The 10,500-nt window shown below is 66.2% G+C and overlaps 1 protein-coding gene across 2 annotated transcripts; it reads right to left on the bottom strand.

Annotated features, from left to right (window-relative positions):
* Nucleotides 1-78: 78 nt before the first annotated feature.
* VPS28 (VPS28 subunit of ESCRT-I) lies at nucleotides 79-9,710 on the bottom strand. Of its 2 annotated transcripts, none has more exons than XM_075919924.1 (10): nucleotides 9,562-9,710; nucleotides 8,874-8,943; nucleotides 7,764-7,792; nucleotides 7,428-7,465; nucleotides 6,959-7,048; nucleotides 6,527-6,632; nucleotides 3,995-4,096; nucleotides 1,706-1,759; nucleotides 1,458-1,549; nucleotides 79-333 (listed from the first exon to the last, which is right to left on the bottom strand). In XM_075919924.1, the coding sequence occupies exons 2-10, from the start codon at nucleotides 8,908-8,910 to the stop codon at nucleotides 216-218; spliced, it is 666 nt and encodes a 221-aa protein (XP_075776039.1). In that variant the 5' UTR covers nucleotides 8,911-8,943; nucleotides 9,562-9,710; the 3' UTR covers nucleotides 79-215. The 2 variants fall into 2 exon arrangements, with proteins under 2 accessions (XP_075776039.1, XP_075776038.1); XM_075919923.1 differs by having other exon boundaries at nucleotides 9,576-9,607.
* Between the last annotated feature and the right edge of the window lie 790 nt (nucleotides 9,711-10,500).

Below are 10,500 nucleotides of genomic sequence, written 5' to 3'. Positions count from 1 at the left end.
CTGGATCGATTGGCTGGTCCCCAACTCAGAGCAGAGCGTGGCCTAGGCTGCTTCCCAGCCCCAACAGAGCACAGCAGGTACCCAGCGTGGGGCTTTATTAGTGCAGGTGTGAGCCCAGGTACAAGTCTCGGCCCAGGAGGGCTGCAGCCCTGGCCAGCCTGAGCACAGTCCCCCTGCAGCCTGGTGCTCCCCCTGCACATGAGGGGGCTGGGGGCTCAGGAGTGCAGGAAGCGGTTGAAGGCGTTGTAGGCCGACTCCAAGTCGAACAGCATCTGGCGCACCTGGGAGTCGTCCAGCTCGTCGGAGGCAGACATGCCGCTCAGCGTCTGCAGCCTGCCGGGAGAGGCACAGGGGGTCCAGGCAGGGGGATGGGATGGGGGCAGCTGCACTCGCCCCAGAGGGGACTAAACCCAACTTGTCCCCTGCTGGGCTGAGCCAGGATGTCCCTGCCCCCACCCCAGCCCCTGCCCGCAGTAGGGATGTTAAATATCGGTTCATCGAATAGTCGATTAACCTCCGGCATTCTTAGCAGTTACTCAGTTATGCTAGAGGCCTGTGGGTGGGACTGGCAGCCAGTGGGCTCCAGCCCCGCTCCCGAGGAGCCACCTACCATCCCACACTGCTGCCTCTGGATCAGGCGGGAGCTGGTCCGAGAGGGGAGCCAGTTTAAAAGCCAGCTCCCCTTCCAGACCAGCTGCCTGTCTCTGCAGCAGCCCGGTTGGGGGGTCTGAGCTCCTGGCCTGTGTGAGCCAGGCTGCCTGCCCGCCTGGCTCTTAATACACTAAGGCTGGGTCTAGACTGGCCAGTTTTTCTGGAAAATCAGCCGCTTTTCTGGAAAAACTTGCCAGCTGTCTACACTGGCCGCTGGAATTTCCGCAAAAGCACTGACTTCCTGCTGTAAGAAATCAGTGCTTCTTGCAGGAATGCGATGCTGCTCCCGTTAGGGCAAAAGTCCCCTTTGCGCAAAACTTTTGTGCCAAAGGGCCAGTGTAGACAGCTCAGATTTGTTTTGCGAAAAAAGCCCCGATCATGAAAATGGCGGAAAAGCGTCTAGATTGGCCACGGACGCTTTTCTGTTAAAAGCATTTCCGGAAAATCCTGCCAGTCTAGACGCAGCCTTTAAGTGCAGAGCTGCAGCAGGGTAGGTCCTGGACCCAGCACAAGCCAGGACAGAGCTGGGCTGCCGGGCTAAAATGTTCCTGGCGGGGAGGGGGAATGCGTGCCGTCTGCAGCACTAGCCTGTGAGCTGCTTAGCGGGTAATAGACTGCACGGTTACACGCCTCCCAGAGCAGAGGCAGCAGCCTGAGCTGGGGTCAACGGGGGTCTGCCTGCAAAGCCGCCCTCCCCCAGGCGCCCGCAATCCTGCGGAAGAGCTACTGGGTGGGGCAGGCCTGGGCTTCCCCTCTGCCTGCCGGCTGGAGCAAGCTCAAGGGCAGCCCCGGGGAACCGTACTCACCACGTGTTCACTTTCTGCCGCCCCTCGAAGTCCGGGGGCAGGTGGCTCATGCGGTTCATGGTCTCCATCAGCTCCCGCAGGTCTGGCTGGATCTGGGGGCACAAACATGGAACCTGAGCGGTTCCTGGCCCAAGACTGGCTGGGGGCAGAGAGAATCCACCCACCACCTAGCTCCGTTCGCCTCTCCACACAGCTAGGTACTGCCCCATGGCCCCTCTCCCCCGCCCTCGCCTGTCTCCGCGTCTCACCTCGTCCATGGCTCGGATCTCCAGGCGCAGCTTATCCATCACTGTGATGAAAAGCTGGAAGAGAGAAGAGACGCCTTAGCAACAGCCCAGAACCTTTGGAAACGGCACCTCGTGCCCACAGCCCTTGGGGGGGAAGGGAGTTCTATCAACGGCACTGGCCAGCCCCTCGGGGACCGGCCCTGCAGATGTCCAGGGACCCGACACACACAGCCCCTCGGGGACCGGCCCTGCAGATGTACAGGGACCCGACGCACACAGCCCCTCGGGGACCGGCCCTGCAGAGGTACAGGGACCCGACGCACACAGCCCCTCGGGGACCGGCCCTGCAGAGGTACAGGGACCCGACGCACACAGCCCCTCGGGGACCGGCCCTGCAGATGTACAGGGACCCGACGCACACAGCCCCTCGGGGACCGGCCTTGCAGATGTACAGGGACCCGACACACGCAGCCCCTCGGGGTCTGGCCCTGCAGACGCACAGGGTACAGGGACCCAATGCAAACAGCCCCTCGGGGACCGGCCCTGCAGATGTACAGGGACCCGACACACGCAGCCCCTCGGGGACCGGCCCTGCAGACGCACGGGGTCCAGGGACCCGACACACGCAGCCCCTCGGGGACCGGCCCTGCAGACACATGGGGTCCAGGGACCGGTCCTGCAGACACACGGGGTCCAGGAACCCGACACACGCAGCCCCTCGGGGACAGGCCCTGCAGATGCACGGGGTCCAGGGACCGGCCCTGCAGACACACTGGGTACAGGGACCCGACACACGCAGCCCCTCGGGGACCAGCCCTGCAGACACATGGGATACAGGGACCCGACACACGCAGCCCCTCGGGGACAGGCCCTGCAGATGCACGGGGTCCAGGGACCGGCCCTGCAGACACACGGGGTCCAGGGACCCGACACACGCAGCCCCTCAGGGACCGGCCCTGCAGACACACAGGGTACAGGGACCCGACACACGCAGCCCCTCGGGGACCGGCCCTGCAGACACACAGGGTACAGGGACCCGACACGCAGCCCCTCGGGGACCGGCCCTGCAGATGTACAGGGTCCAGGGACCTGACACACGCAGCCCCTCGGGGACCGGCCCTGCAGACACACAGGGTACAGGGACCCGACACGCAGCCCCTCGGGGACCGGCCCTGCAGACACACGGGGTCCAGGGACCCGACACACGCAGCCCCTCGGGGACCGGCCCTGCAGACACACGGGGTCCAGGGATCCGACACACGCAGCCCCTCGGGGACCGGCCCTGCAGACACACGGGGTCCAGGGATCCGACACACGCAGCCCCTCGGGGACCGGCCCTGCAGATGCACGGGGTCCAGGGATCCGACACACGCAGCCCCTCGGGGTCCGGCCCTGCAGACGCACGGGGTCCAGGGACCCGACACACGCAGCCCTTCGGGGACCGGCCCTGCAGACGCACGGGGTATAGGGACCTGACACACGCTGCCCCTCGGGGACCGGCCCTGCAGACGCACGGGGTCCAGGGACCTGACACACGCTGCCCCTCGGGGACCGGCCCTGCAGACGCACGGGGTCCAGGGACCTGACACACGCTGCCCCTCGGGGACCGGCCCTGCAGACGCACGGGGTCCAGGGACCCAACACACGCAGCCCCTCGGGGTCCGGCCCTGCAGACGCACGGGGTATAGGGACCCGACACACGCAGCCCCTCGGGGACCGGCCCTGCAGACACATGGGGTTCAGGGACCCGACACACGCAGCCCCTCAGGGACCGGCCCTGCAGACACACGGGGTATAGGGACCCGACACACGCAGCCCCTCAGGGACCGGCCCTGCAGACACACGGGGTCCAGGGACCCGACACACGCAGCCCCTCGGGGACCGGCCCTGCAGACACACGGGGTCCAGGGACCCGACACACGCAGCCCCTCAGGGACCGGCCCTGCAGACACATGGGGTTCAGGGACCCGACACACGCAGCCCCTCAGGGACCGGCCCTGCAGACACACGGGGTATAGGGACCCGACACACGCAGCCCCTCGGGGACCGGCCCTGCAGACACACGGGGTATAGGGACCCGACACACGCAGCCCCTCAGGGACCGACCCTGCAGACACACGGGGTATAGGGACCCGACACACGCAGCCTCTCGGGGACCGGCCCTGCAGACACATGGGGTTCAGGGACCGGCCCTGCAGACACACGGGGTCCAGGGACCCGACACACGCAGCCCCTCAGGGACCGGCCCTGCAGACACACGGGGTCCAGGGACCCGACACACGCAGCCCCCTGGCACGGGCAGCAACTTACAGACACGATGTCAGCAATGCAGCGGTTCAGGTTGCCCTTGTCGTCCTTGATGGTGATTGGCCGATCCTCCTTGATCCTCTCCATGGCCAGGGGGCAGTCCAGCTGCAGGGAGGCCAGGGAAGCACAATAAATCCCCAAACAAGCAACACAGGCCCGGGCAGAGGCAGGCCCTCCGCTCCCCCGCGCAAAGGGACGTCAGCTAGCTGAGTCATGCCGCCGGGCCAGCCAGGCTGGGGTCTGGTCTCGGACGGTGGCCACGGCCCAGGGGAGTGAACAGAGCGGGCGATTAAGTGATCCCAAGAGCTCCGTGCGATGCCAATAGCCGGCGGAGAGGCAGCGCGACCCCCGATGGAACGAGACGGCCCTTCCCTGCAGCCATACGGGCAGGCCCAAGCCTACGGCCTTTGTCTGCAGCCATACGGGCAGGCCCAAGCCTACGGCCCTTCCCTGCAGCCATACGGGCAGGCCCAAGCCTACGGCCTTTCCCTGCAGCCATACGGGCAGGCCCAAGCCTACGGCCTTTCCCTGCAGCCATACGGGCAGGCCCAAGCCTACGGCCCTTCCCTGCAGCCATACGGGCAGGCCCAAGCCTACGGCCCTTCCCTGCAGCCATACGGGCAGGCCCAAGCCTACGGCCTTTGTCTGCAGCCATACAGGCAGGCCCAAGCCTACGGCCTTTCCCTGCAGCCATACGGGCAGGCCCAAGCCTACGGCCTTTCCCTGCAGCCATACGGGCAGGCCCAAGCCTACGGCCCTTCCCTGCAGCCATACGGGCAGGCCCAAGCCTACGGCCTTTGTCTGCAGCCGCGGGCTGGAAAGCAGGGAGCCCCACCCTCACTGCACTACCCTCAGGTCCCAGCAGGCTGCTCGGCAGGAGACCCCCGTCCTCAGGGTGCCCACTGTCACCAGACACAGAGCTCGACGTGGGTCAGCGGGCCAGAAACCGCCTCCCGCTAGCTGGGGTCGTGGGATCCTCATTGGACGATCAGGGACCCCACGGCCCTGGTTTGCCTGTAGGATCCGTCTGGTGTCGAATAGTTTGTCTGCTCTAGCGTTTATTTGGCCAGGTGTCAATCAATCAAGAGGACAGGGTCTGATTGGCTAGGGGGTTGTGTTAGTAAAATTACAGTAACATAATCCGTTAGGGTCTCGCTGAGCAGGACACCGCTTTCGCTGTGTAAACTGGGGCCCAAAAGGAAGTTCTTTGGGGACCAGCTCCAAGACCAGAGCTGTCACACCCCAGCCCTGGGGCAAAGTCACCGGGCAGAAACTGGGCCCGATCCTGATCAGCAAGACAAATTCATCTGCCTTACGGGGCGTGGCGAGCACAGTCTGCTTAGCATGGGCAGGCCAGTTTGGGGGGCTGGTAATCCCCAGAGGGTACGTAGAGTGATACTGTGTAAGGCTCTTTCATAGAACCCAGGCTGTGGAGCCCTCAGGAGCCACCGAGTCCAGCCCCCTGCCCAAAGCAGGACCAGCCCGACTCCATCAGCCCAGCCAGGGCTTTGTCAAGCCGGGACGTAAACACCTCCAGGGATGGAGACTCCACCCCCTCCCCAGGGAACCCGGCCCAGCGCTTCACCGCGCACCTCGGGAAATAGTTTCTCCTAATGTCCAGCCTAGACCTCCCCCACTGTAACTTGAGCCCATTGCTCCTCGTTCTGCCATCTGCCCCCACTGAGAACAGCCTCTCGCCAGCCTCTCTGGAACCCCCTTCAGGAAGTTACAAGCTCTCAAATCCCCCCTCGTGCTTCTCTTCTGCAGACTGAACAAGCCCAAATCCCTTAGCCGCTGCTCGTGGGTCATGTGCTCCAGTCCCCTCAGCATTTTGGTCGCCCTCCGCTGGACCCTCTCCAATGTGTCCACATCCTTTCTGTGGAATGGACGCAATATTCCAGATGTGGCCTCCCCAGAGCTGAATAAAGGGGAATAATCACTGCTCTGGGTCTGCTGGCAATGCTCCTAGTGCCCCCTAATATGCCATTAGCCTTCTTGGCTACAAGGGCCCCTGTTGACTCCTATCCAGCTTCTCATCCACTGTAACCCCCAGGTCCTTTTCTGCAGAACTGCTACTTAGCCAGTCGGTCCCCAGCCTGTACCAATGTTTGGGATTCTTCCATCCCAAGTGCAGGACTCTGCACTTGTCCTTGTTGAACCTCCTCAGATTTCTTTTCGCCCAATCCTCCAATTTGTCTGTGTCACTCGGGACCCGATCTCTGCCCTCCAGTGCGCCATGCCCAGGGGTGAACTTGTGAGAGGAATCCACCTTTGGCACAATTTGCTAAGGGTTGTGAGTCTCCAACACTGACAGCTGGAAGACGCAGGGGGGTGTTTGGAACTGCTCTGTGCTGGGAGTGATCGGGGCAGGGCTCTGGCCTTGGAATAAACAAATCTAGGCTGGATTTCTCTCTTCCCCCTCTGGGGAGTGGAGTCGAACCCAGTCAGCCATGGCACATCTAGGACCGCAGCCCCCATGCTCTGGATTCCGTCTCCGTGCCCCCAGAAGCTGGACAGCCGGAGACCTTAACTCACCCGGAACTTGCGGCAGAATTCATCGATGGAGCTGATTTCGGAGCCCTGCACCTGTTTGAAGGCAGCTTTGTACTGGACCAGGAGCCGGGAGCAGGCTGCGGTGTACCTGGGGCGGGCACAGAGGAAGAACAGCTGCAAACAGCTGGAGCGGCGGATGCCAAGCAGGGGGACACGCAGCTTCCCTGGGGGAGAGGAGTTTGCTGGTGGAACAGGCCCCAGGGCGGGGAAGGAGCCCCACGGGCTCCGACTGGAGAGCTCTGCATGGAGCAATGCTGCCTAGTCCCAAGGGGCTGTGTGGGTGGTCTCCCCAGCGTGTCTGCAGCGCCGTGGGGAGCGGAAGTCACGCCGCTAGCGACGCCCTGCTGCCACTGAGGGATCCCACCTCCCCTGGGAGGGACCAGGCTGGACACACGAGCACAGCTGGGCACTCACTCGTTGGGAGAGACGCAGTCCTTGATATAAGCCTTCTCCAGGGCCTGCATCGTCTTCACCACCGCAAACAGCTCGGCCATGTTATCGTACCTGGACCCCGAGGGCAGAGCCTGTGAGGGCGCACAGCTGGGACTCTCCCCCCGCCTCCATTCACGGCCTCCACTACAACCCCCCCGGCCCAGGAACCGCTGGGGGGCTCTAGCGCCTCCCGGCCCACCAGGGCAGCTGCTCTGTCCAGAGACCTCTCCGCCCGCTCCTCCTTCCTCAGGCACAGCCTGCGCTGGCCAATAGCAGCGACAGAACCCAGGGGCTCCAGTCTTTTCTGGCTTGGCGCAGGGCACCAGACCAGAGAGCACCCTGCTCCCGCGGCCCCAGCACCGTTCGAGCAAGGGCCTCCCCACACACCCCAGCCAACGCTGAGCTGCATTCACGGGGCCACGGGAACCCATTCGGCTGGGGAGGGACTCACTTTTCTCGCTCCCGTGCATTCTTATACAGCTTCACCTCCTGCAAGGAACACACACAGCACGTCAGGGCCCGTCACAGCCTCTGAGCAGAGATCCACACGCAGGCTGGAGGGGGCGGGGACAGGCAGACAGATACAGAACCTCCTGCATCCTCTCCAAGGGACTGAGGAGACGGAGAAGGAGCCATGGACGTCCTCAGGCACATGGGGTCCGGGGATGCCCCAGGACCGAGGGACGTGCAACCTTTTGCAGAGCCAAACCCGAGTGATGCTGGGAGGCCTTTCTGCCTCCTATGCCCGAGACAGAACAAGAAGGGGACTGCGACAAGCGTTACTCACCTCGTAGAGTTCTGGCTTATTCCCTGGGGCTGAAAGAGAAGGAAACCCATGAATAGATGTGGAACTCCTCGCCACAGGATGTGGTGAAGACGAGGACTTTAACAAGGTTCAAAAAAGAGCTAGATAGATTCATGGGGTCCACCAATGGCTGTTAGCCAGGATGGGTAGGAACGGTGTCCCTAGCCTCTGTTTCTCCGGAGGTGAGTGACAAAGGAAGGACTGCTCGATGATTCCCTGCACCTGGCATTGGCCACTGTGGGCAGACAGGACCCTGGGCCGGAGGGGCCTTTGGTCTGAGACCGTCTGGCCGTGCTTATGTAACAGATCCAACATTACTAGCCAGGGCCTTCCAGTGCCACTCACAATGCAACTCCTTCCTTGTAACCCGTGTTATGAGAGCCCAGTGCAGCAGCTCTGCCACCCACCAGCTCCAGGTCCCTGCTGTCCAGCTCCAGGACACTGCAGGCCAGCTGAGAGCTCTTCCAGCCCAGCCCCACTGCTCTCCGCTGGGAACCAGGTACAGTCACAGAGATTCACCGAGTCCAGTCCCTGTCCCGCACTCAAGCAGGGCCAAGTAAACTGAGACCAGCCCTGACAGGCGTTTCCCCGGCCTAGTCTTAGCACCCTCCAGTGACGGGATCCGCCTGGCTGGGACACCTCTTCCAGAGCTCAGCCCCCCTAGCGTGGAACCCCGGTTCTAGTCTCAGGGCTTCTCAAATCCCATTGCACCACAACCCTCTTCCGGTGCAAACCTGGGGGGGGGCGAAGCCTGAGCCCGCCTCCCTGCGTAGGAGTGAGGGGGGACAGCCCCAAGCAGAGGAAGCCAAAGGCCAAGGGCTCCAGCCGCAGGAGGGTGGCAACGTGACCCCCGCCAGGGCTGGACAATCCCGTGTGACAGTCAACTGGCTCCGTGTAACCGGCAACTGCTGAACGGGCCCTGCGGGCAGGGGCCGCCCCCCGGCTGCTGGTTCCCGCGATCGCCCCTCGCCCGACGCCGCAGGACTCGGGCTCCGGCCCCAGCGAGTCTTCAGCAACCCCGGCGTCCCCAGTGAAACGGGCCTGCCGCCCACGCGGGGGTCCCAGCCCCGCCCCCGCCCGGCCCGGACTCACCTGCCAGGCCCGGCGCGGCGGGGATCCCGTGGAACATCCTGCGGGGCGGGGGCGCCGCTCCCGGGCAGCTCTGCGAGGGGTGGAGACGGGTTAGCACAGCCTGGCCCCCCACGGCCCGGCCCCCCCCACGGCCTGGCCCCCCCCACGGCCTGGCCCCCCCGCACCCAGCCCGGCCCCCCACGGCCCACCCCCCCCCACGGCCTGGCCCCCCCGCACCCGGCCCGGCCCCCCACGGCCAACCCCCCCCCACGGCCCGGCCCCCCCGCCCCCAGCCCGGCCCCCCACGGCCCGCCCCCCCCCGCACCCGGCCCGTCCCCCCCGCCCCCAGCCCGGCCCCCCACGGCCCGGCCCCCCCGCACCCAGCCCGGCCCCCCACGGCCCGGCCCCCCCGCACCCGGCCCGTCCCCCCCGCCCCCAGCCCGGCCCCCCACGGCCCGGCCCCCCCGCACCCAGCCCGGCCCGGCCCCCCCCAGCCTGGACCCCCCCGGACAACCCCCCCCCGTCCCGGCCCCCCCGCACCCAGCCCGGCCCCCCACGGCCCGGCCCCCCCGCACCCAGCCCGGCCAACACCCCCCACAGCCCGCCCCGGCCCCCCCGCACCCGGCCCGGCCCCCCCGCACCCAGCCCCCCAGCCAGCCCCCCGCCCCGCCGGGCTCAGGCCCAGGCCCAGGCCCGGGCCGAGGCGCACCGGGGGGGTCCTACGCGATCAGCTTCAGCCCGCGGCCCGGCCCTTCGTCGCTTCCTGAAAAATGGCGCCGGAGCCCATCGATCGCTCGGGCGCGCAGCTGGCCGGGTCTGGCGGCCCATCGAGCGCTCGGTTACGCAGCTGGCCGGGTCTGGCGGCCCATCGAGCGCTCGGTTACGCAGCTGGCCGGGCTTGGAAGGCCATCGGCAGCTCGGCGCTCGGCCCGGCTGCCTGGGGCTTGGCGGGAGGCGGGGCGCGTCCGTTGTTTGAGCGGGAAGGGCGCGTGCTGCTGCCGGCCCCGCTTCCCGCGCGCCTCAAGCGGGGCGAGCGGCGGGGGGGCCCTTCGCTTGGCCCCGCCCCTCCCCGCTGGGGGCGCCTGCACTGAAGGGCCCCCCCCCCGACCAGGCAGCGCCCCCCCACAGCAGCCCCCCCCCCGGGCCAGGCAGCGCTCCCTCAGGAAGCCCCCCCAAGCTGCGACCCCCCCCCCGACCAGGCAGTTCCCCCCTCCTCGTACCAGGCAGAGCCCCCGCCCCCCTCTCAGAGGCGCCTCAGGCCCGGTGCCCGCGTTGGGTGACGATGCAGGAGGCTCCCCGGTGCTGCGCTAGCGAATGGGGGGGGGGCGCCGCCTCCAGCCTCCGCTCACCCCCCCCCCCCCCCGCCTGGCTGCGTCGCTCCCTTCGTAGCCGGGAGCTGCCCCCCCCCCCCCCCCCCCGCGGCCAGCGTCGTTCTGCTCGGTCCAGACCGATTCTTCAGAACCGAGTTCTCCAAAGCACTTGCAATCCCTCAGCGCCGCTCTGTCAGCCCACGGTCAGGGCAGTGAGTGGTGTGTGTGGGCGATACACCCGAGACTTCCACTGCTGAGACCGGGGTCCCTGGCAGCCGGCAGCCTGGGGGAGGTTGACGAGTGCCCCAGTAAGTTTGCAGGGAGAGCTTATTACACTT

The sequence above is a fragment of the Pelodiscus sinensis genome, chromosome 2 (genome assembly GCF_049634645.1).
Source record: "Pelodiscus sinensis isolate JC-2024 chromosome 2, ASM4963464v1, whole genome shotgun sequence".
NCBI classification, from domain to species: Eukaryota; Metazoa; Chordata; order Testudines; family Trionychidae; genus Pelodiscus; species Pelodiscus sinensis.
This window is presented reverse-complemented; position numbering and strand designations above follow the sequence as displayed.

Bases quoted from the DNA above. Each gene is read 5' to 3' on its own strand.
- VPS28 (XM_075919924.1), bottom strand. From the start codon at position 8,910: ATGTTCCACGGGATCCCCGCCGCGCCGGGCCTGGCAG. The intron at 1,760-3,994 runs GTAAGTTGCTGC...TCTCTCTTCCAG, and splicing joins GCATTGCTGACATCGTGTCT to CTTTTCATCACAGTGATGGA. The intron at 334-1,457 runs GTGAGTACGGTT...CTCTCCCGGCAG, and splicing joins CGGCAGAAAGTGAACACGTG to GCTGCAGACGCTGAGCGGCA.